Source organism: Hyperoodon ampullatus (assembly GCF_949752795.1).
Source record: "Hyperoodon ampullatus genome assembly, chromosome: 2".
Lineage (NCBI taxonomy): Eukaryota > Metazoa > Chordata > Mammalia > Artiodactyla > Ziphiidae > Hyperoodon > Hyperoodon ampullatus.
In genome coordinates, this window is record NC_136915.1 from 4,144,730 (window position 1) to 4,166,135 (window position 21,406).

At 52.1% G+C, this 21,406-nt stretch overlaps 1 protein-coding gene across 1 annotated transcript in view; it reads right to left on the bottom strand.

Moving 5' to 3' along the window:
* NPHP4 (nephrocystin 4) overlaps window positions 1–18,602 on the bottom strand; it is a 131,850-nt gene extending 113,248 nt beyond the window's left edge. The window contains exons 1-4 of the mRNA XM_079698616.1: window positions 18,453–18,602; window positions 10,591–10,743; window positions 1,280–1,452; window positions 154–218 (exon numbers count right to left, since the gene is read on the bottom strand). Coding sequence (XP_079554742.1) covers window positions 154–218; window positions 1,280–1,452; window positions 10,591–10,743; window positions 18,453–18,587 — 526 coding nt within the window. The 5' untranslated portion in view covers window positions 18,588–18,602. The remainder of the gene's footprint in view (window positions 1–153; window positions 219–1,279; window positions 1,453–10,590; window positions 10,744–18,452) is intronic.
* Between the last annotated feature and the right edge of the window lie 2,804 nt (window positions 18,603–21,406).

Here is a 21,406-nt window from a genome sequence, read left to right on the forward strand (position 1 = left end):
TTATGTCAGAACTCCAAGCCCAATGTCACACGTTCCCCAAATCTATTAACATCTCAGCTAAGCTGATGAGGTTCTAACACTCAGGGAAGTCACATGACGAACGGGTGCTGCTGAGGACAGCAGGGGCAGGCCTGGCCAGGCCTCGTCTCTTACGTTCTATGGGGTCCTGGAGGAGCGGGTGCAGGAGGGCTCGGGGGCTGCCGTGATACAGTCTCAACCTGCAAAACAAGACCCGTGAGATGCAGGTCAGCATCTTGCCTTTACTCATGGGATGTCAGCTACGCTTCTCGAAAGGAAGGCCTTGGGGACCCCAGCACCACACCCCCAGGAGCTTTCTCGACCCTCCATGGGAAACAGATGGCTGAGGACAGCATCAGGTCCGCAAGCCCCCAGCACTCATGGCCAAGCATGTCCAGCACACACACAGCACGGCCCGAGTGCAGCCTGAGAACCTCAGCGCTAGAAAACAATGCCTGGGGAGTTGGTCATGCTTGGAGATGTCCCAAGAAAACAACGTTCGAGGAGTATCCACGACTGTGTGTCTGGAGTGGTGGTTCTCAACCCGGGATGATTTTGCCCCCGTCGGGATGCCTGGTAAAGTCTGGAGATACTTTTGGCTGTCACAGCTGGGCGGGGAGGGGGCTGCCTGGCATCTAGTGGGCAGAGGCCAGGGGTGCTACAAGACGTCGTACACTGCACGGGACAGCCCAGAGTGTCTGCGGAGCCAAGGTCGACAAGCCCCGATCTACAGGGACAACACAAACCCCGCCGCAGCTGAAATGACCACCCACCATCTCATCCATCCGGGCACGTCCAGCTCCTAATGTAGCAGAGCCTGGCACACAGCGGACCCCCAGCCAGTGTTTGCTGAGTGAACACCTACTGCTCCCTGGGCGCCTGTCTGGGAAGAACCTACTGTTTACACTCCGGACCCTTAGGAGATGGGCGCTGCACTGAAGATGAATTCAAAGAGTTTCAACAACCGGCCTAAGACCCCACAGGAGTAAGTGACGGAGCAGGACACGGCCCTTGTCCACCTTACATCAGATCCCACCCCCGAGGCCAAGGCCTGTCCTGCTGCCGCCTGGAGAATGATGGCTTGGCTTATTCAGAAACAGAAAAACCCAGTTACAACCCGAAGCAAAAATACCACCGGGAGACTGTGATGAACACACATGCTGACAAATTCAAAGCTTTCTAGTCTGGACAAATAATGAGCCGTTACATCACCACAGAAAGACGCTGGAAACCACAGCGACGGGGAAAATGAGGCAGATACCGTTTGTCCTGGGGGGCAGAGGTAGGAGATTCCGGGTTGTTGCTGAAGATCCGAAGGATTCCAAACCCACAGGACAAAGTCTGGAGGGTCCCGTCCCGTCTCCTGCCTTCAGTGACCACTTCCACCACGGCCACGATATTAGGGTGGTTCAAGGACGTGTGAAAATAGAAGGGCTGCAAAAGAGAAGCCAGGGACGGACTGAACGCTCACGAGCTGCAGAGAAGCAGCACGGAGGAACGCGGGTGCGCCCCATCCTCACCCCGCTACCGTCGTCACGTCAACGCCACAGACACGCCACGTGGGGAGCTGCATCCCTTCCAGGCGCCAGAGAAGAGAAGCGGCCCAGCGAGCGACCCCCTCACAGCCCCTCCTTCCAGGCTGCCCAGCACCTGGGATATCAAACTATTTGCTTCTCCTCTGGGACCTTTCCATCCACAGAAAATGCCAACAGACCCAGAGGCTCTGGAGCAGAAAGGGGCTGGGGCAGCCTCGCACCCCACGCCCGTCACCCGGGAGGACCACGAGCCCGAAGATGTAAGTAGCCCCCCGCACCCACGCACCCGCTGAGCCGTTTCATCCAACACCGCTGTCAAACTTCAATGACAACTTGCCAGGATTGACTCTAATCCGTTGCGTGTGGAAATACCATGAGACTGCACCCGAATGAATTTTGTTTAAACTAAGCAGGGGGCTTCCCTGGTGGCGCAGTGGTTGAGAGTCCGCCTGCCGATGCAGGGGACATGGGTTCGTGCCCCGGTCCGGGAAGACCCCACATGCCACAGAGCGGCTGGGCCCGTGAGCCACAACTACTGAGCCTGTGCGTCCGGAGCCTGTGCTCCGCAACGGGAGAGGCCACAGCAGTGAGAGGCCCGCATACTGCAAAAAAAAAATAAATAAAAAATAAAAATAAATAAATAAATAAAAATAAACTAAGCAGGGTCCTCAGTTCGGAGCCCAACTAACATTTTTACGATGAATATTGCTGTGGGATTTTTTTTTTTTTTTTTTTTTTTTGCTGCGTTGGGTCTTCATTGCTGCACGTGGGCTTTCCTCTAGTTGCGGTGAGCGGGGGCTACTCTTCGTTGCAGTGTGCGGGCTTCTCACTGCGGTGGCTTCTCTCGCCACGGAGCACAGGCTCTCGGCGGGAGGGCTTCGGTAGTTGTGGCTCGCGGGCTCTAGAGAGCAGGCTCAGTAGTTGTGGCACACGGGCTTAGTTGCTCCGCGGCATGTGGGATCTTCCCGGACCAGGGATCGAACCTGTGTCCCCTGCATTAGCAGGCAGATTCTTAACCACTGCGCCACCAGGGAAGTCCCACAGTGGGATTCTTTATTATAGGAGTTGTGGACCCAAGCCAAGTAGATGATACTCAAATTGCTCCTAAGAGGTTTCCTACTTGCAGCCTCTCCATCCTCTAAGGTACAGATGGCAGCCCTCACTCTCACCAGGGGGAGGGGGAACACGGGTGGGTCAAATCCAGCTCCCATCACTGAGATGCACCCTCCCAAGTGGGAATGGAAGCACCTTCCCGCTGCTGCTGTTTTCCGATCTCCTGAAATCCAAAGCAGTTGCTCTCAGCTAACAAACGTCATAGACACAGAAGACAGAAATGGAGGCACTAACTGGGTTTGCGAATCTATGGGCAACAAGCATCCCAGGAGCCCAGGTCAGCACTGACCTGAGGCTCTGGACCCAAGTGGTCCCCGGAACCCAGCGTCCTTGTTGGGGCAAAGCCCAGGTGTAGAGTCACCAGCAGAACACAAAGGCCACCCTCCCCCCAAGGCAGGGCCAGGCCGGGCCAGGCCATGACAACGTGACTTAAACTTGGAACAATCTCCCATTAACGCGTCATTACCATGGTGTCACCGAGAAAACGTTTACTGTAATCACAGACTGTCAGCCCAGGATAACAGAGAGACACATTAAAACATCAGCCATGAGATATAAATCGTTATTCTATTATCTTTTATTGCAAAATGATGAAATAGTGACCACTTACAGGTGACAGGTGGTTGGACCAAGAGAGAATTATGTTTCCGTTTCCAAGACTCAAGAACTGTTTTAAAAAGGCCTGCTGTAAAGTCAAGTTTGTCATTATCTCACCTCTCATATGTACACCTGTGCATATCAGTTTTATGAACACTACCCACTTTTCCTCTTGGCAGTGAAACAAACATTGTCAGCTCTAATGCAAAGCAGCAATAAGCCTCCAGCTTAGAGGTCACCTTGAAATCTTCTGCCTGGAGGCGGTGGACCAGCTGCTTTTGGGACATCCCACATGTGGATTCATGGCTGTTGCCTCTCCCTTTCCTTTACCAGTGAAAACGATTATTCAGAGACCAAACCGACCACGGCGCCCCCTGGTCTGTCTCCAGAGACTCCACTTTCACCAGGAGGGTCGGCCTTGGAAGCTCCGTGGATCACAAGGCGACACGAGGTCTGAGGGTCTCATCCCATCATTACTGCTGGTTAAGCACGGATGCTTTTCCAAACATCATTTATTGCCCCTCTAGTGTGGGCACAGTGCATGCTAAAGAATTTCTAAGGAACCTGGAAAACGCGATCCAGCGCTCAAGAAGTTCAAAGTTCAAAGGTAAAGGCTAGATTAGGCAGGTAGAAAATGCACACCCTGCCCAGGGCCGACCAGCTCGGCGGGTCGGTGGAAGCAAAAGCCTCCTGGGATGAACCACACAACTCTGCAGCTTCAACCCATGTGTGTGTGTGCGTGTGTGTGTGTGTGTGTGTGTTTGGGGGGGTCCCCAGGAGGGCCAAGTCACCTGGAACCCAGGCACTCCCCCACCCCCAGCCCCGTGGGCTTGGCCAGACATCTCAACCGCGGCCAAGCAGCACTGCAAACAAGCCCTCCAGTGTCAGGACGCCTCCAGAAGGCCGCGCAGGATGCTCGCAGATGCATCGGCTGCCACTGCCCGATTAAAAGCTGGAGTCAAGCCCATCCAATTACCTGCGAGAGAAGCCGCGGGAGATGGCAGAGTGGGTCTCTGGCTCTCCCCCGCATCACATCTCACTCACCCACCCTCGACAAGGTGCCTCCCTGACAGGAGAAACAGATTAATAAATCACAGAAATGCTCCTGTCTTAATGCCTTCATCTTCAGACACACGGACACCACTTTGCCTCGGGGCCCAGATTCCACTTTCACCCACATGATTGGGCCTCAGATGATGTGCCTTCATGGAGAGGTTGCAGCCTCGCGTCCCAGGCCACACCTCCGCTCGATCTGCCCTAAGTGACACGTGCTCTTCGGTCCCAGGCTGAGGTCAAGGCCACAGGAGAGAGGATCAGAAATTAAACTAGTGCCTTCCAAACCATTTTTTTTAATAAACCTTTAATAGGATGTCTTCAGGAAGGTAAATATATCACAAATCCTTCCTGCAGCCAACATCTGCCAGCTCAACCTTCCACCTGAGGCTCAGAGCAGTTTCCTGCACACAAGCCACCGCAAGACTGAGTGCTCCAAACACAGTGAACTCGCCAAGCAAAGTTGCCAAGCATCTGGGAAGATGCAAAATCTCTATTTCCAAAGTCAGAAGCTTCCGCTCATCTGGGGTGGGGTCCACCATTATCCACAGGAAGGGACACAGCCCTGGAGACAGACCCCCGCCAAGAGAATTATCTGGCTCAAAGTGTCCGAAGAGCCAGGGTTGACAAGCCCCGATCTACAGGGACAACGCAAACCCCACCATGGCCAAAATGACCACACACCATCTCATCCATCCGGGCACGTCCAGCTCCTAATGTAGCAGAGCCTGGCACACAGTGGACCCCCAGCCAGTGTTTACTGAGTGAACACCTACTGCTCCCTGGGCGCCTGTCTGAGAAGAACCTACTGTTTACACTCCGGACCCTTAGGAGATGGGCGCTGCACTGAAGATGAATTCAAAGAGTTTCAACAACCGGCCTAAGACCCCACAGGAGTAAGTGACGGAGCAGGACACGGCCCTTGTCCACCTTACATCAGATCCCACCCCCGAGGCCAAGGCCTGTCCTGCTCCCGCCTGGAGAATGATGGCTTGGCTTATTCAGAAACAGAAAAACCCAGTTACAACCCGAAGCAAAAATACCACCGGGAGACTGTGATGAACACACAACAGCATAAGCTGACAATTTCAAAGCTTTCTACTGTCCCCACATGGTAGACAGCTAAATCACCATACAGTACAACTAAATCCCACTGCTGGAAACATCATGGAGAGGTATCCTTTGCCCTTCTATTCATTCACTCATTTCTATCCCCTTCCTACCACCGTCCATCCCTGGCTTGGTGTCCCCGGGACTGGTTTCTGTTGAGCTGGAGAGGAGAGAAGCCCTCCTCGGGTGACACGGCTGAGGCCAGGCTCTCTCCGTAGAGACGGTGCCCGGGAGTGATACTGGATTCCTGCTTTGCAGATTGTTTACATCAGGAGCAGCTCCTGGAACATGTGAGAGGTGTAAGGAGAGGCTAAGGCACGTTCAAGAAACCGGAGATTAACCAAGGCACGGCAGAGACTCCCAGACTTTCGTTTGGACACGCTGACGTTCCCTGACAGCCTCCACTTTTTTTTTTTTTAATTTTATTGAAGTAGAGTTGATTTACAATGTTGTGTTCATTTCTGCTGTACAGTGAAGTGATTCAGTTATACATATATACACATTCTTTTTTATATTCTTTGCCATTATGGTTCATCACAGGGTATTGAATATAGTTCCCTGTGCTACACATTAGGACCTGCTGTTTATCCATTCTATATAAATAGTTTGCACCTACCAACCGCAACCTCCCAATGCTTCCCTCCCCCACATCTCCCCCTTGGCAACCACAGGTCTGTTCTCTGTGTCTGTGAGTCTGTTTCTGGTTCGTAGATAAGTTCATTTGGGTCATATTTAGGATTCCACATATAAGTGGTATCATATGGTATTTGTCTTTCTCTGTCTGACTTACTTCGCTTAGAATGATCATCTCCAGGTCCATCCATGTTGCTGCAAATGGCACGATTTCACTCTTTTTTTATGGACAGCCTCCACTTTTAAAGGGAGTCACCTCACTCTCATTCCCCTGACGAACAAGCAGTTCAGCAGCTGGTTGCTCCCAGTTGGCGATGGGACGAGGAAGCAGCCTGATTACCTGTGTCTCTCGGAGGCCAGGGACCCACCTGTGACTTCAGCCACACCTCGGGCTGAGATGGGCTCAGGGGAACGATCTCCTGGTCTGGGTTCCGGCTGCCTGTGAAGAACCACTAGGATTCCTGCCAGTCACTCGCATACAATAAATAAAGGAGGAGAAATGAGCCTGTCACTGAAAGGCTGAGCATGGTTAGTTAAGGAAAGAACCTAAGGGAGAATTATGTCCATCTCAGAAAGAAAGTGTAGGAACTGCACGGTACTTTGGCCTCCCGGATTATTTTTTAAAGATATTATTTTTTTAAAGATTTTGAGGGCTTCCCTGGTGGTGCAGTGGTTGAGAGTCCGCCTGCCGATGCAGGGGACATGGGTTCGTGCCCCGGTCCGGGAAGATCCCACATGCCACGGAGTGGCTGGGCCCGTGAGCCATGGCCGCTGAGCCTGCGCGTCTGGAGCCTGTGCTCCACAACGGGAGAGGCCACAACAGTGAGAGGCCCACGTACCGCAAAAAAAAAAAAAAAAAAAAAAAGATGTCTTTTGAGAGGTTGAATGAATGATCATCCATCTCAGCGCAAGTGAAGGGCAATTCCTCTCCACCGAGGACGGTCTCGAAGGACAGCACCTAATTCTGAGTCAGAGCTGAGAGGCCCGGAGCTGGTCCCCTGGGCTCCACCAGACAGAGCCAAGAGGATGGGACAAGAGGGGATCTGAGCGCAGCATGAGGAATTCATCACTCACAGAAAGAAACACCCAGCTCGGGCTCAAGGAAGGACTTCTTTTTTCCCAAGTCTTTCCTCAGGACATGGTTTACAAAGTAATAAAATAACATCTTCTTTCAGGGCTGCATATTACAGTGACAATTCAATCAAAACCCAGAGCCCACACGGTTGATTCAGGAATCCATGTGTAGGCCGGACAGCCAGGCCGATTCCAAAGATGGTCCCCTGCTACTGGCAGCTGGCGACCTCCCGTCATATCACCCCCAAGCCACGGCCGATCGGTAGAACCAGAAAAACCCAGGCAATTAGTAAAATCAGAAGAAGATCATCACCAAATTTCAGAATCACCTCTAAAAAGGGCAAATTGTGTTTCTCTCTATTCCCATAGGTATGGATGCAGAGCTTTGCTCAGATGATGAGACCACAAAACCACTCCCTCCTGCTTATCTAGGCTACCTTGGGAACGCTCCACATTTCATGTAAACACGTACATACACGTATGCACGCAGGTACACACACATGCACACACGGCGGAGGGGGATTCTCTTTAGTTAACTAACTCTGAACGTCAAGGATGGGAGGAAAGCGCTGGACAAGGAGGATGCTGCCAAGTGGCTCATCAGGATGGGTGTTCCTGGGGCACCACTGGCCCCTGCTGCTCACCTTGGGCACAGCAGCTGGAGCCCAGCTCTTCCCTGAGCAACTCCGTGGCTCTGACACCAGCTCCCAACCAGAAAAGCTCAGTTCACCCACACCAGCCTTGCTGCGATCTCCACTTCAGTAACTAAGGCTGAAGGGTGCAGATTCTTCCAGAAACCTTGAGGGCTGTGGTCCTCCCTAACACACGGCCCCGTTTCCATGCCCCCCTCAGCGGAACACAAACGACGGAGCGGCACTCGGCTCCCACAGCTCAGCTCAGACCTGAACTGTGAGCTGAAAAGGCCTGAGACCCACAGCTCCCAGGACACAGGGACACACGAGAAGCCCTCTCGGGCACAGAGGCTAAACCCTGGACGAGTCCAGAAGGGAGAGCGGCAGCTCTGAAGGCTTCCTTGCAACGCGACCTCCACTCTGCAGGGCTCACAGTCACCGAGCTGGTGGCGGGACAGGGCAGGCTCTCTGGGCGTGGCCTGTCAAGGCTGTGACAGCCGCTGCCACGGGGAAAGCCAAGGGGAAAGCCACAGAGGGAGGGCTCATCTCGGGACCCCAGTGGCGGCAAAGTGCTGCCGTGCTGATTTCGGAGCATAACCATCCCCTTGACATGGCAGTGCTTCCAAATGGAGCCTGCAGGGGCCTTCCGACGCCCGGGGTGAAAACAAGGCCCGAGAACAACCCCTGCGGTCAAGGCGGGTGTCGCTCACGGCCTTTGACCTGCCGGATTGCTCTTCAAGGCGGAGAGATGATCTACTGACCTCCAGAGGTGGATGGCGGGGACGAAACCACACCAAGGTGCTGGGAGCCAGCCTCTCCCGTGGAGACTCCCCAGGAGAGGACCCTGTGTCACTGTACTAACTGTCACCACACCGGGCTTCCCGGGGCCTGACTGTCCACCCGAGAATGAGAATCCAAACAGCCAGGCCCTGGAAGGCTCCCAGCAACATCGGGGACACCGCGCTCCTGCCCGGGCCTTGACCATCCCAAGTCAGAGGCATGAAGGTGACTCACTGCCTGAGCTGGGACGGCACCCTAAGCAGCCGCCCACCACCACTCCCTGGTTTGCAACACGTGGCCTTTCTCTCCGGCCAGACTCTAAGGGGCACCTCACAGGCCTTCTGGCTGGCAGCCTGAACACCAGCCGCGGTCCTGGGCCGCAGGACACACGTACCCACGGCCTTATCTAATTTTCCTGCCCTCCAGGGGCGGTGTCACCCTCTCTGGCACGTTCAGTAAGGGGACCAGTCAGGATCAATCCACGCCGAGACACGGCATCCAGACTCTGGGCGACCACCAAGGGTAGAGTCGCGACCCAGCGGCCTCACAACTGGGCCAGGACCGCCCCCCACAGAAAAGGGCGGCTTGCTTGGTCTGGTTACGCACGGTGACCTCCCCCAGGATGGCCATGGTCACTGCCACCACCTCCATTATTCACTGTACTGTCACTTACTGGGCTTCCCTGACTCTGTACACACGGGAAGGATAAAGCCAACACAGCACCGACCCTCCTGATACCCGTGACCGCCCCGTGCAGGACCCCACTGCCTGCAGGTTCAGCTTGAAGCAGCAGCCGGGAAGAAGACCTCTGGGACGCCTCCCACTCTTGAGGAAGAGCCCAGTGTCCCTAGGAAGGCCCTGCCCAGCCAGCCCGCCGAGCCCACCCTCGGCCGCCTCCCCACACCTCCCTCCCCCACCCCTGGGCACGTGAGGGGCCTGCCCTGCTTGCGGCACCTGCCGCCCCGCTCGCGGCACCTGCCGCCCCGCTCGTCCCGGGGCTGGTTCCCTCATCCTGGGGCCCAGCTCGCAGGGGTCCCCCTTCACCACTGCCTGCAGCGCACCTCCCTTCGACTTCGGGGCAGCAGCTGTCAGTCTCCTCCGAGAACCTATCACACCTGCACCTGCTCTGTCGCCTGCCTGGGTGTGTCGTCCCAGCAGACTGCAAGTTGTCCAGGGTGAGAACCACGCCGGGCCCGTCCACCCAGCATCATCGCCCCGGCGCCTGGCACAATGGCCAGCAGACAGCAGGCAATGGAGGGATGTTTGTGAATTTGGTGCAGCTGAACGAAGATGGAAAACCCTATCTGTGGGGCGGCCAGACACAGCTACGTGGGCAAAATCATGTCACCAACTGATGCCAACGCAAGCACCCCATCTGCAGGCAGAGGCAGGGGCTCCGGGCTCTGCTACCTTCTACCTGGGTAAGTCATTTTACTGCTAGGTCTCAAGTTGCTCATTTAAAAAAAACAAAAGAGGGCTTCCCTGGTGGCGCAGTGGTTGAGAGTCCACCTGCCGATGCAGAGGACACGGGTTCGTGCCCCGGTCCGGGAGGATCCCACATGCCGCGGAGCAGCTGGGCCCGTGAGCCGTGGCCGCTGAGCCTGCGCGTCCAGAGCCTGTGCTCTGCAACGGGAGAGGCCACAACAGTGAGAGGCCCGCGTACCGCAAAAAATAAATAAATAAATAAAATAAAAATAAAAAAAACAAAAGAAGAAACGAAAATGAAAGAAAAAGAAGGGGAGAGGAAAAGTAGGGGAGTCAGATGAGATCGATAATTTCCTAACTTTGTTCCAAAAGCTGCAAGGTTCCATGAAGGTGACGAAACCCCCTGGTGTGTCCCCCCCACTCCCAGCTGAACCGCTCAGGGCGTGTGGCTTCCACCCAAGATTCTGTCTGGAAATAGGGGCCGGCTGCCAGGAGGAGATTTGCGAGGGCTGGGCCTGCTGCTCAGGGGCGTTCCTGGGGTCTGGGACGCGCTGGCGGCACGCCCAGGTCCGCTGTACCCTGCACGCCCACCCCGCACACGCGCCTGCCACCCCACCCACCTCACTGAAGACGATCCTGCGTGGCTGCCTGCAGAGCGGCTCCAGGGGCCTCGCCGGGCTCTTCCACGTCCTCCCGAAGAAGTGTCGGTAGGTCACGTCAAAGAGGGACACTCGCAGGTGGCAGCCCACCTCCGACAGCACCTCCAGCACACCCTAGGAGACAGAGGGACGGCCCTGAAGGGTCCTCAAGGTCACGAGCCTCCCAACAATGCTGACGGACCATCCACGGAGAACTGGGCCACTCAGCAGCCATCCCCCAGTTTAGGTCTCAGTTCCTTTCGGGGAACTACCTCTCTCCCACGGCCCGTGGTCCTGGTGAGGTTATGAGTCCAAGTACATGGCCCTCCCCTGGCCAACCAGAGGCTGGAGTCCCTGGGCCCAGACACAGGCTGGAGACTCACCCAGAAGCAACGAGACACAAGAGGCCAGAGTTACAGAGACAGACACACATGATGCCATGTGGAGCCAAGAAAGAACAAGTCCAGGTGACACCACGTGAGATTCTGGATCAAGCCACACCTGAAGCTTATACTAACTATGGGTTTGTCTTTATGTGAGCTAACAAATTACCTCAAGCTTAAGCTATTTTGCATGGTTTTCTGTGTTTTGTTTTACCCTTTACATCCTGATACAACCACAAACTAAAAACTCAACTTGCCAGAATTATTTGGGGGTGGCGCTGGGGTATGAGCAAAAGAAAAGCAGATCTTTGAGAACTGAGAAGTCATGGCCACAAATACAGACAAGGCACCAGACACTATGAAGACCAGCCCTCTCCCCAGAGCGGCACCACCTACCGCAGTGAGGTTCTGTCTGGGCCTTTAGTGCTTTTGTGACTGGTGCAGCTGGCAAGGGTGCAGCTCTTACTGTCTGCCCCGGGGCCTGGAGTTCTGTTTTCCTCTCATGTGATCATTTGGTAAACATTATTTAAGCATCTATTCTGTGTATCGCTGTTCTAGGCACTAGAGACACAATAAGGAACAAAACTGACAAAATCTCCATCCTTGGAGCTCACGTGAAGGACAGTGAAAGTGGGTGAGAGGAGGACGGCCAGGGCAGGGGCTCTGACAGATGACGCCTGAACTGAGAACCACGGGGGTGGGAACCAGGAGCGGGCCTGCGGAGAGTGAGCCAGGCAGCAGGCGGCTCTGGGCCAGGAGAGCTGGGTGCTCAGGGACCAGCAAGAAAGCACCCTGACCACAGGTAACGACACTAACTAATTTTCCTCACTTCCTGTGTGCTTAGTGCTCTGACCGCTGGGGCCTCCCTCGTGGGGAGAGACTGCCCCGCCCAGGGCCAGCTAATTCCTAGTGACAGTAAATGACCTGCCTTCCAGTCCATACCCCCGCCCGCCCTCTACCTGGCTCACACTCCAGGTGACAATATCCTCCCACCCTAATCATCCCGGGCCAGAACCAGGCAACCAGGTGCAGCCCCGCCACCCCGGCAGCCACTGAAATCACTCCGACCGGCCAGTCCTAAGCGTGTGCATCTGCTGACCCGGCCTCGCCCATCCCTTCCCACGAAAACCGCCATACAGGCTCTTGGCCAGGCTCTCCCCTCATCCCACTGCCTCCCAACCGACCCAGCTGCTTCCCCGTGTGGCCCTGCAGGGTGTGGTGCGGCCCCTCCTCTGGGGAACCACGAGGACGAAACCATCTTTCAGTGGCAATCGTTTCCTGCTCTGCTGGTCCCACCAGAATAAAACAAAATAAAAACAAAATCCCAGGTGTGTTTTAAAACAGAACGCCCACAGGACTGCGTAAGGGGCGTGGAGAAGGTCTCACAGAGCGTGATTTGAAGCCGGGTTTCTACTCCAAATTGGAGGAGAAGCCAGGGAAAGAACCTGAGCAGAAGTGACACCATCTGATTCGATATTCTATGAAAATCAGTCCAGTGTGAGGTGACGGGTGTGTTAATTTGTTGGCGGAATCCTTCCACAACCTACGTGGACGCCCAATCGTCAATCACGCTGTACGTTTCAAGTATCCTACAATTTTATTTGTCAATTATATGTCAATAACGCTGGAAAAAGGAAATCCCTCCAGCTCCACGTGGGGATGGGAATGTGGGGAGGGGGCGTGAGAAGGCTGCTGCCGTCACCCAGGCAGGCGGGGGTGGGGGGCGCCAGGGGGGCCGCGGGTGGGACGAGGAGTGGGCACGTTCGGGACGTCTGTGAAGGAACTGCCCAGCGACCCTGGCGATGGCCGGATTCGGGATGCGAGGGGCAGAGAGGCAGGAAGGAGAGGCTGGCGGCCGGCCGCCTGTCTGCCCAGGCCTCCCGGGTCTGGCAGGGGAGTCCCAGCCCCTAGTGAAAGATGACGGCTCGTCCCCCGTCCAGAGCAGCTGGGAGAGAGGTGGGGTCGTGTGTGAAGGTGGGGAGGATGCAGCAGGTCTGGGGGGGTCCCAAGCCCAGGCCCTCTCCCATCTCCCCCTTCTCTCAGCACCACCCCACACCCCCCTCCCTCCCCGCTGCCCCCTCTGCTGTGATCGCTCCCTCGCTTCCATCAGGCCCTGACCAGGGAGGCCTTCCCTGACCCCCGCCATCCAGGCCCCTGTCCTCCAACCCCACTGTTTCCTGTGTCCATCAGCTGTCCGTTTACATGCTGGTGGTCGGTCACCCCAACCTAAATGTCAGCTCCAGGAGGACGAGAGCCTGGAATATCCTCCTCCAGCTCCATCCCTGGGGCTGGGGACTGGACCGTGCACGGGGAGGTGCTCAGGGTGCACACCTGCCCAGGGGGCCTGGCCTCCCCTCACTGCTGGTACCACCCAGGGCACCACCATCGGCCCCCTGCACCTCCTCATCACTCTCTCAGGGAGGGGAGATCACCAGCCAGGACCTGGGGACTCCCAGACCTCCCCTGCAGACTTGGGCTCCTTCCCAGAACTCCATACCCTAACCCTCCTCCACCCCTCTGCGACTCTGTACCCAATTCTACTCAGGTCTAAGTTTCTAGGTCCGTCTCCCCGCACTGGACTGAGAGCTCCATGAAGACAGAGTGTGGGGTGGTCAGCCCTGTGCCCCCGCACAGTTCCAAACACACAATAAATGCCAAATTGAATTGAAATAGCCATCCCGAAGGAAAGTAATCAACGTTCACGGTAAAATTAAACTAAACCAAAAAGGTAAATGAATAGTAAGAAAAACATACCAAAATGACTAATCAAGTGACTTGAGTTCAAAATAAGCATGTAATATTTTCAGCCAACACCTTTCACAGGGAAGTCTGCTACCATCTAAAGCTATCAATTCTCAAATTAACTAAAATTGCACAAATTTGTAAGATGATCCAAATTGAACTTTTAACATGTTCCCTACTCGATCTTTTAAATGTTAGTGGCTGATTTTTGTATGTAAAACCAACTTTGTATTCCTGCAATAAACCCCATCATGTTTATATATTGCTGGATCTGATGCCCTAATATATTAAGGATTTTTGTGCTAACATTCATGAGAGATATGGATCTGTACTTTTCTTGCCACATCCTTGCCTGGTTTAGGTATCAGTGTTATGATGGCTTCAAAAAAGCACCTGGGAAGCATCCCCTCCTCCTCTATTTTCTGAAGGAGTTGTTCTAGAATTGGTATTATTTCTTCCTTTAATATTTTATTAAATTCAAGAATGAAGTCATCTAAGTCTGGAAGCTTTTTAATTATGAATTCAATTTCTTTAATAAATATAGGACTATTTAGATTTTCTATTTCTTCTGGTGTCACTTTTGGTAAGTTGTGCTTCTCAAGAAATTTGTCCATTTCATCTAAGTTATATTCATTGACACAAGTTATTCATAATATCCCTTGATTATCTTTTTAATGTCCATAGAATATGTAGTGATGCTCCTTCTTTCTTTCCTAATATTGGTAATCTGTTTTTTCTCTCTTCTCGTGACCAGTCTTGCCGGGGGGTTATCGGTATTATTAATCTTTTCAAAGAACCAACTTCTAGCTTTGCTGATTTTCTCTATTATTTGCCCTTTATTGGTTTCTGCCCAGAAATTCATTACTTCCTTCTTTTATTTTCTTTGGTTTTAATTTGTTCCTTTTATCTAGATTCTTAAGGAGGAAGCAGGGGTTGTTGATTTTTATACAGGCAGACCTCGGAGACATTGAGGGTTCAGTTCCAGACGACGGCAATAAAGCGAATATCATAATAAAGGGAGTCACACGAAGTTTTTGGTTTCCCAGTGCGTATAAAATTATGTTTACACTATATTGTAGTCTATTAAGTGTACAATAGCATTATGTCTAAAACACAATGTACATACCTTAATTTTAAAACAATTTATTGCTAAAAAATACCGACTATCATCTGAGCCTTCAGTGAGTCATAGTAGTAATATCAAAGATCACTGATGACAGATCACCATAACACATATAATAATAATGAAAAAGTCTGAAATATTGCAAGAATTACCAAAATGGGACACAGAGACATGAAGCGAGCAAATGCTGGAAAAATGGCACTGATAGACTTGCTCCATGCAGGGCTGTCACAAACCTTCAATTTGTAAAAAATACAATATCCTCAAAGCACAGTGAAGTAAAGCACGATAAAATGAGGTATGCCTGTACCTTTCTTCTTTTCTAAAGTAGTCATATAAAGCTATAAGTTTCCCTCAAAGGACTGCATTAACTGCATCCCACAAATTTTGATATATGCTTACATTATTCAGTTCAAATTATTTTCTAATTTCTCTCTGAATTCTTTTTTTCTACAAATTTATTTATTTTATTATTTTATTTTTTGGCTGCATTGGGCCTTCGTTGCTGCGCGGGCTTTCTCTAGTTGCGGCAGCGGGGGCTACTCTTAGTTGCAGTGCATGGGCATCTCATTGCCGTGGCTTCTCTTGTTGCAGAGCACGGGCTCTAGGCACACAGGCTTCAGTAGTTGTGATGCGTGGGCTTAGCTGCTCCGCAGCATGTGGGATCTTCCCAGACCAGGGCTCGAACCTGTGTCCCCTGCATTGGCAGGCAGATTCCTAAGCACTGTGCCACCAGGGAAGCCCTCTCTCTGAATTCTCCTTGACCCAAGGGTTAGTTAGCAGTGCGCTGTTTAATTTTCTACCATTTGGGGATTTTCTAGGTATCTCATTGTTATTGATTTCTAATTCAATAACATATTAGTCAGTGAACATATTCTTTGTAATTTCAATTCTTTTAGATTTCTTGACACTTATTTTTATGACCACGTATATTATCTATCTCCGTAAATGTTCCGCATGCACTTGAGAAGAATGTGTATTTTATTTGTTAGGTGTGTAGTGTTTTAGAGGTGACAATCCGGTCAAGGTGGTTGGTGGTGCTGTTCAGATCTTCCAAATCCTTATGATTTTGGGGGGGGCGGTCTATTTGTTCTATCAATTATTGAGAGAGAGTGAAAAGTCTCCAATTATGAAGGTGAACCTAAATGTAGTTCCCTTTAGTTCTACAAATTTTGCTTCACGGATTTGGAAGCCGTGTTATTGGGTGCCGGGCACAAAAGAGTTATCATAGCAGGCCAGTTATGCTTTGAAAGGCTGGCTTACAAGCCCGGCCCTTGGCTAGAGTCTGAGAACGTGGGGCTCCCCACCACCCTAACGAATAAGAATGGCTCCCGGTACCTAAACTGCTTGTACAGAGTGATTTATGCTGAACACCTGCTTTCCTTCTGGGACTCTGGAATCTTGGTACGTGCTAGGCAGAGGGTGTCTACACGACCAGTTCCCAAGGAGCCCTGAGGTTTTTTAGAGGCTGTGGGCACTGAGTCTCTAGCGAGCTTCCTTGGTTGGCAGCATTTCACAGGTGTTGTCACAGCCTGTTGCTGAGGGAATGAAGTGTGTCCTGTGGGATTCCCACGGCAGACGACCCTGGAAGCTCACACCCGTTTCCCCCATATGCCTTTCCCTTGGCTGATCTTACTCGGTAATTTTTCACTGAAATAAATCTTTCCTTTGAGGATGACTATGTGCCGAGTCATGTCAAGTCCTCCTGCTAGTGCATCACCGAACCTGGGCGGTGCCTCTGGGGGCTCCCGACAGAGGTGCATACACATTTAGGACTGTCGCGTCTTCCTGATTACCATCATCACTATGAAATGTCCCTTCATCTCTAGAAATATGCTTCGCCTTGAACTCTACTTTGTCTGATATTAGTATAGCCGCAAAGCTTTCTTATGCTTAGTGTTTACACGGCCTTTTTTCCATCCTTTTCCTTTCATACATATGGTTTGAAGACACACACTTTAGGTTTACAGTGTGATTTTTTATAAACAACTTATAATTGGATTTTAAATGAAAACTTTTAATGTATGACTCGAGATCATGAAACCACTTGTAGGAATCATTCCACAGACATATGTGTGCATTTTTTTAAACGATGTCAATGAAGTTACGCGTTGTAGCAATGTCTGTAAAAGCAAACCCCTGGAGGGAGTCCAACCGGTCATCAGCAAGGGCCTAATGAATGGATGACGGTCATCCACACAGGAAAAGCTATGCTGTCTTAAGAAAGAGTCAGATATTCTTCATGGAATGACATGAACAACCTATAACACATATTGTTAAGAATATTTTTTAAGATATAGAACAGAATATAAGCTATCATTTATGTAAAAAAAGGAAAAATACATACAACTGTATTTATTTGTTGTATTTGCTTAGAATTTCCAGAAACTTGTACAGAAAACAGGTTAACACTGGCTGTATCTAGGGTGGGACACTGGGTGCCTTGGGGACTTCATGGGACAATACACGTTCCCTGTGCACCCTTGTGAATTTTGAACTATGGGAATTACCTTTTCAAAAACAAATTAAAATGAATTAATAAAGTAAAATGGGAAAATAAATAAAATCTCCTTTGCAAAATTCCTAAGAAAGAGGAAACTGCTGTCCACTATCTTGTGAGCTCCTGGAAGGCCAGGACTGCTGGAGCCGGTCTCCCTAGGTTGGAGTCCCAGCTGGCCGGCTGGAGCTGTGTCACCCTGGGCAACCAAGGTCACCTCTCTCGGGTTGCCTCCTCTTCTGTAAGACAGGGGTAATGATGCTACCTACATCTTGGGGTTGTCATGAGGATGAAGTGAACTAATACAAGTAAAGCGCTAAGAAGTAAAGCAGTAAGAGCAGTAATCGCCACAGTACCTAACACAGTGGCAAGCACACAGCAGGTGCTCAATCAAAGGGTTTGAAGTGATGATGCAGGATGGATGTGAGTGATTTAATAATAGACCCAGCGCTCCGACAGCTTTGAGTGCCTGGAGAATGACCCTGCCAGCTGCAGAGGAAGAAGATACAGTCTTGCCAAGCCACATGCTCACACTGGCAGGGCTGGATCCTTCCTGTGTGCCCCCCCAGGACACTGGGCCTCCCTAGGACCATCCAATCCTGTGGGTGGTCTGAGGAGGCACAGAAGCGCCAGCTTCTCCGGCAGGTTCCCTGGCAGCTGGAGGGCACAGGTGGACGCAGAGCCACAGAGCAAGGGCCTGAATGTGCAAAGGCGGTGGCACCTCCCAGGCACATCTCCCAGGATGCCCAGAGCTCCGCCCCTGCTATTCTAACTGCCAGGCCGAAACCAGGCCATGCTGAGCCATGCACAAGGCCACCTCTTGCAAACAACCTGGCCAGGAAATAACCCAGGAAATCGAATTACCTGGGTTTTTAGGTTGCTCCACTGTAGGCAAAAAGAAGCCTCTAGCCAGGGTCAAAAGTGCTGACCAAGTCGCTGAATCACAAATCCTCTTTGCTGTTGGACCACTTTACCTCCGAGTACTGCCAATGCCCAGGGTGATGGGTACAGTGCAAGACTCAAACATGTGAAAATCAATACCATCTCAGGTGAGAGCAGTGACAGCGTGCGTTTGACAGTAAAGAACCAATTTCTTTACCTGCTTAATTAGCGGGCCATCAAGGCACTTCAGGACACACTGAAATGCCGTCGATTCCTTTAGAGGCTGGCGTGCTCTCTGCGTGTGGGGAGGGACCAGCAGGTTTTGGTCAAAGATCCTGTGCCAGTCATGCATTCTGCCGGTCTGAGGGTCACTGGGGGGCCTCTAGGACTACCTGCGGCATTCATGTTCAAACAAAGAAAAGAGTTATGAGGGCCACAGTTCTTAGAGCAGTTCTGAAAGTTTCCTACCTCCCGGGAACCCCAGGGAAACCACCACCCCTGCAACCCCCACTCTGCCATCCCACCCTCTAGCCCCCCAGTGCAGCAGACTGGCGCCCACGCCACCTTCCCCTGGCCAACCAGAGCACACCTATCCCGGCCTCAGTGGCTGGTTTAGGGACCGGCACGTGCTTTGTCCAGCTGTGGAGGTCGAGCCCTGCACAAGGGCACCAGGCCTCGGGAACCAGGGCTGTCTTAGAGCGGCTTGGGGCACATGATCCACTCAGAGCCAACGAGATGTGATCTCAGAGCTTCTGCTGGTTCTGTTAGGAGAAGGAAACACTCTTTTCTGTGGCCTTCGGAGCAGAGAGGTCATCAGCCTGAAGCTGCCCAGGGCACCACAGGAGCAGCTACCTTGAGACACATACAAAAAAGGCAGGCAGGGCTTCCCTGGTGGCGCAGTGGTTGAGGGTCCACCTGCTGATGCAGGGGACACAGGTTCGTGCCCCGGTCCGGGAGGGTCCCACATGCCGTGGAGCGGCTGGGCCCGTGAGCCCTGGCCGCTGAGCCTGTGCTCCACAATGGGAGAGGCCACAACAGTGAGAGGCCCACGTACCGCAAAAAAAAAAAAAAAAAAAAAAAAAAAAAGGCAGGCAGAGCAAGAGCAAGGCCAATGGGTCCAGACGTCATCACGAGAGCCCTGACTCAAGGGGACCCTGAAGTCCGGCACCCGAGACAGCTGAGCCACATGCAGTCGTGGTGAAGCCAGGTGGGGACAGGTTTTGAGTGCCCTGGGTGTCTTGGCAACCTGGCTCAGTAAGGATGTTACCTGCCTTCCAGCAGACAGGGATCTGAACCTTCTCGAGAGACTGTCTTCAGCTGACACAGAATCATAAGCTCTTGGCCTTGAACAGAGGCCGTATTCTGTATGCTAAAATGGCAAGCAAGAAGGCATGGGGTTTGATCTTCTAAGACAGCAGTTTTCTGAATGTGGTTCCCAAACCCCTGAGGTTGCCCAAGGTGGTCAAGGGCTCCACAGGGTCAGAGCTATTTTCATAACCTCCAGATGCCACGTGCCTCTTTTACTGGGTTGGCATTGGTGCCGGTGGCGCCGAGGCAATGGTGGGTGAAGCTGCATTACGCCCCGAGGCAAACGGCACCACACCCCACGAGCCACCCTGTGCTCTTCACCTCTCACAGCACAAAGTACAACAGCTTCACCTAAGAATGTCCTTGGGGAAGCTGTGAAAACTATGGATTTTATGACGTCTGGACCCTTGAGGATGCGTGCTTTTAACATTCTGTGATGAAACGGGAAAAACACGAAAAGCATTTCTGCTGCCAGATGAAAGACAGTGGTCACCCCAGGGTAAGCCGGGCGTGATCACTGGGCTGCGAGCTGAACTGGCTCCTTCTTTCACTCAGCAACACCATTCTTACCAAAAGAACGGCTCAGAGACAAACCATGGTTTTTCAGACTTGGGTGCTTTGTAGACAATCTCTCAAACGTGAACAAAATGAACCTGTCACTTCAAGGAAAACTTGTCAAAAGAATTGAGCTTTCAGGCAAAATTCAGAATTGGGGAAATCTGTACCCTCCACTGTGAGCCTGACAGCTGCATACTTCTTTAAAGACTTTCCTGACGAGATGGGTAGTGCCGGTAACGAAAGTGATCTTTTGAAATTGTGTGATTAGATGTGTCAATATCTGGAAGATCTGCCTAACTCAGAAGCAGTATTTTCCGAGTGAACAAGCTCGATGATATAAAATTCTGCATGAATGAAAGATCCACCCAAAGTGCGAGGCAGACCAGAGGGTTTTAACCTAACACTATGAAAGTTCACGAACAGGGTGTCAAACTCCGCACGCAAGAGACCCTCAAGAAACAACCACTGGTGGATTTGGGTACAGCACCAAAGCAGAATATCCAGAGTTCTCTAAGGGCCTCCTCCCTTATCTGGGTGAGGCTGGATTTCCTTCAAATACTTCAGCCGAAATGACCCATCACAACAGAGAAGCCTGTACCAGACCAAGCAGTCCTCACCAGTGTGTCAGCCGGATGTTAAAGGAATTCGCAAACAAGCAAAACAACACCACAGTTCTTGCTAATGTTTTTGTTTCAGAAAACACAATTGGCTTTCATTAAAAAAAATACATCTTGTGCTTCCCTGGTGGCGCAGTGGTTTAGAGTCCGCCTGCCGATGCAGGGGACACGGGTTCGTGCCCCGGTCCGGGAAAATCCCACATGCCGCAGAGCGGCTGGGCCTGTGAGCCATGGCCGCTGAGCCTGCCCGTCTGGAGACTGTGCTCCACGACGGGAGAGGCCACAGCAGTGAGAGGCCCGCGTACCGCAAAAAAAAAAAAAAAAATCTTTATGGTAACATGTAACAGGTCTACTGTTTTTAAATGAATTAATAACACTGTAGATACTTCTCAATAATAAATATTGGTAGAGATCACTCAAGTTTTAAAGTTATTTGGAGTCCTCAATCATTTTTTAAAGCATAAAGGGATCTGACACTCAAAAGCTGGAAAAGGGCTGGTCTACAGGGAGCCAAAGTTCGAGGCTTCGGGCAGCCGGCCCACCCTCCATGCTCACAGGCTGTGCTGGGAATGCAGGGAGTCTGGGAGGCACGGATGTGACGGGCCCCCGAGATGCTCTCCCACACCCCGTGGGCCTCAGGGCGGGGCCCAGCCCCCCCACTGGAATGCCACTCCCACCCGGCACCCCC